The 3,870-nt window shown below is 48.2% G+C and overlaps 1 protein-coding gene across 3 annotated transcripts in view; it reads left to right on the top strand.

Annotated features, from left to right (window-relative positions):
• The window catches only part of STAT2 (signal transducer and activator of transcription 2), a 29,506-nt gene that overhangs the window by 15,805 nt on the left and 9,831 nt on the right, over window positions 1-3,870 (top strand). The window contains exons 12-19 of one of the 3 annotated variants that reach the window (XM_012805580.2): window positions 656-676; window positions 889-982; window positions 1,116-1,163; window positions 1,247-1,330; window positions 1,491-1,589; window positions 1,679-1,820; window positions 1,938-1,990; window positions 2,110-2,204. In XM_012805580.2, the coding sequence (XP_012661034.2) occupies window positions 656-676; window positions 889-982; window positions 1,116-1,163; window positions 1,247-1,330; window positions 1,491-1,589; window positions 1,679-1,820; window positions 1,938-1,990; window positions 2,110-2,204 (636 nt within the window). The remainder of the gene's footprint in view (window positions 1-655; window positions 677-888; window positions 983-1,115; window positions 1,164-1,246; window positions 1,331-1,490; window positions 1,590-1,678; window positions 1,821-1,937; window positions 1,991-2,109; window positions 2,205-3,870) is intronic. The other 2 variants (XM_012805579.2, XM_023513564.1) reach the window with 2 other exon arrangements.

Below are 3,870 nucleotides of genomic sequence, written 5' to 3'. Positions count from 1 at the left end.
GGCGCCGAGCCGGCCAGCTATTTTTTTTTTTTTCAGAGACAGTCTCACTTTATTGCCCTTGGTAGAGTGCTGTGGCATCACAGCTCACAGCAACCTCCAATTCCTAAGCTTAGGAGATTCTCTTGCCTCAGCCTCCTCAGTAGCTGGGATTACAGGTGCCTACTATAACACCCGGCTATTTTTTTTGTTGTTGCCGTTTGGCTGGGGCCAGGTTTGAACCTGCCACCCTCAGAATATGGGGCCGGCACCCTGCCCACTGAGCCACAGGTGCCACCCCCTGGCTATTTTTTTGTTGCAGTTTGGCTGGGGCCAGGTTCGAACCACCACCCTCCGTATATGGGGCCAGTGCCCTACTCACTGAGCCACAGGCACCACCCTACAGGGTTGTCTTCTAACTCCTTTCCATTCATACCTCATAGAAAGAATAACTCATCTTTCTTGTTGTACATTTACTATGTCATGTCAAGTACTCATTTAATTGTCATAGCAACCCCATGACTTAGGTGTGAGTATACTGGACAAATAAGGGAAGTAGCTCAGAGATTATACCTCTTTGACAATGCCACCTGGCTGGCGTGCTCAGAGTTGGGTTTGAGCACAGGTCTGTCTCCTATGTTCTTTTACCCCCAAATGATTTTATTGTATTTCTTTTCAGGAATCCTCCTCAATTACAAGGGTAGGTGCCTGACAAGGACACTGCAAACATTTGTAGACCACATGACCTATACAACCACCTTCGGCAGTCCTGGTGGGAACACAGATAGGGAGGAGGGAGGTTTGGGTGGGATATGGACAAAGGGAGAAGAGATCTGGAATGAAGGGGGACTTTTGCTGTTTTCCTGCCAAGCTTTTATAATAACATTGTTCCTTGTCTTCCTCCTGGAACAGCTTCCGGAAATTCAACATTCTGACCTCAAACCAGAAAACTTTGACCCCCAAGAAGGGGCAGAGTCAGGGCTTAATTTGGGACTTTGGCTACCTGGTAAGAAGGGCTAATAGCTTAGGCTTCTAGTCCAAAGGAACAGGGGCTGGGAGTAGTTCCCAGACTTGAGGAAAACAGGTGTTCTCGGGACTCTAGGGTCCCCACACTGACTTTTTTCTCTCCTTCCCTACAGACTCTGTTGGAACAACGTTCAAGTAGTTCAGGAAAAGGCAGCAATAAGGTGAGGCCTGGACAGAGGATTGGAGAGTAGAGAAACTTGCCAAAGAAACTTGCCTCTCATCACTATGTCTTTGGCTGTCTCAGGGGCCACTAGGTGTGACAGAGGAACTGCACATCATCAGCTTCACGGTCAAATACACCTACCAAGGTCTGAAGCTGGAGCTGAAAGTGAGTGAAATGGAAGTCAGGGAGAGAGGAGGCATATTCAGAAGGCATAAGGAGGGGATAAACAGAAGCCTCTCAGGGTGGGAGAGCACTCTTTTCCCTTACAAATGGCTGCAGCTGCAAACATCACATCCTTACTCTGTGCCTCCTGTTTTCTCCCCAGACGGACACCCTCCCTGTGGTAATTATTTCTAACATGAACCAACTATCAATTGCCTGGGCCTCTGTTCTCTGGTTCAATCTTCTCAGCTTAAACCCCCAGGTAAGGAGGTGGAGGGTAGACAGGAGGGGTATAGAAGCTTGGTGTGAGGGGTGCTTCTGAGCCACGGTGTCCTCTCCTCCTCACTGCAGAACCAGCAATTCTTCTCTAGCCCTCCCAAGGCACCCTGGAGCTTGCTGGGCCCTGCTCTGAGTTGGCAGTTCTCTTCCTACATTGGCCGAGGCCTTGACCCAGAGCAGCTGAGCATGCTGAGAAACAAGCTGTTTGGTACAGGTCTCCTTGTCTCTCACCCTTTCCCTAGCCTTGGTCTTCCTGGCCCTTTGTCCTGTCTATCCCAGGACTTTTGACCACCTTTGTCATCTAAACTGTTTGTGACTATGTGTCCCACAGGGCAGAACTGTAAGAATGAGGATGCATTGTTGTCTTGGGCTGATTTCACTAAGGTAACACTCTGCATCCTGTGTGGCTAGATCTAACCTCCAATCCAAATACTAACCCTTCCTACATCACTCCTTCCCCATACTGGGAGCAATTCCTCATCTCCCTACCTTTCTTCCATCAGCGAGAGAGTCCCCCTGGTAGGCTCCCATTCTGGACGTGGCTGGACAAAATTCTGGAGCTGGTACATGACCACCTGAAGGATCTCTGGAATGATGGGTACGCCTTAGTTGGCCTTCCTTGGCCTTTGGGGTAGACCCAAATTTCTAGTTTAGGGCAGCCTCTGTGCACTCCTATGAGGCAAACAGAGAAGAGCAAAAACTGATGTGAGGTCACACCCGTCACATTTGTAACAGGTGTAATAGTTGTGATTGTAGCCAGTACTTGTGAAGAATTCACTATGTTCCAGAGCCTGCTGGGTGCTCTTCCTGAATTCTCTAATTTAATCTTTTTTTTTTCAGTTTTTGGCCAGGCTGGGTTTGAACCCACCACCTCTGGTATATGGGGCCAGTGCCCTACTCTTTGAGCCACAGGTGCTGCCCCTCATTTAATCCTTAAAACTACACTGAGTGGTGGGTTTTGCTACCTTCATTTCACATGAGGAAATTAAGTCTCTATAAACTTAAAGGACTTACCCAAGGGACAAAGTTGGGATTCAAACCCAGGCAAGTCCATGCCCTTTCTGCCACACTGCCTTACTGATTTGTACAGCACTTGGCCTTGACCTACCCTCTCTTTTTTATTTTTTAATTGTTTTATTTTTGTTTATTTATTTATTTACTTACTTATTTTTTGAGACAGAGCCTTAAGCTTTTGCCCTGGGTAGAGTCCCTTGGCATCACAGCTCACAGCAACCTCCAACTCCTGAGCTTAAGCAATTCTCTTGCCTCGTCTCCCAAGTAGCTGGGACTACAGGCACCTGCCACAATGCCTGGGTATTTTTTGGTTGCAGCCCTCATTGTTGTTTGGTGGGCCCAGGCTGGATTCAAACCTGTCAGCTCTGTTGTATGTGGCTGGCACCTTAGCCACTTAAGCCACAGGCATCAAGCCTATTTATTTATTTTTTTTGCAGTTTTTGGCCAGGGTTGGGTTTGAACCAGCCAGCATATGGGGCCAGCGCCCTACTCCTTTAAGCCACAGGTGCCGCCCTATTTATTTATTTTTGAGACAGAGTCTCAACTCACTCTGTCACCCTGGGTAGAATGCCATGGCAACACAGCTCACAGAAACCTCAAACTCTTGGGATAAAGTGATCTGCCTGCCTCCGTCTCCTGAGTAGCTGGGACCACAGGTGCCTACCACAATGCCCAACTTGTTTTTCCATTTTTAAAAAATTTTATTTATTTATTTATTTTGTAGAGACAGGGTCTTTTTTTTTTTTTTTTTCGGTAGAGTGCAGTGGTGTCACACAACTCACAGCAACCTCCAATTCCTGGGCTTAGGCTAATTCTCTTGCCTCAGCCTCCAGAGTAGCTGGGACTACAGGCACCCGCCACTAGCCCAGCTATCTTTTGGTTGCAGTTTGGCCAGGGCTGACTTTGAACCTGCCACCTTCAGTATGTGGGGCTGGCGCCCTACCCAGTGAGCCACAGGCACCATCCTTTTTTAGAGACAGAGTCTCACTTTATTGCCCTTGGTAGAGTGCCGTGGTGTCACAGCTCACCGCAACCTCCAACTCCTTAGATGTCTAAATCCTTAGACGATTCTCTTGCCTCAGCTTCCCGAGTAGCCTGGGACTACAGGCGTCCGCCACAACACCCAGCTATTTTTTTGTTGCAGTTTGGCCAGGGCCGGGTTTGAACCCACCACCCTTGGTATATGGGGCCGGTGCCCTACCCACTGAACCACAGGCGTTGCTCTTGTTTTTCTTTTTTTTTTTTTTTTT

This window comes from Otolemur garnettii, unplaced genomic scaffold, assembly GCF_000181295.1.
Source record: "Otolemur garnettii isolate 467f Iridium unplaced genomic scaffold, OtoGar3 scaffold00043, whole genome shotgun sequence".
NCBI classification, from domain to species: domain Eukaryota; kingdom Metazoa; phylum Chordata; class Mammalia; order Primates; family Galagidae; genus Otolemur; species Otolemur garnettii.
Note: the sequence above shows the minus strand (reverse complement) of the source record. Positions and strands in the feature narration are given on the sequence as shown.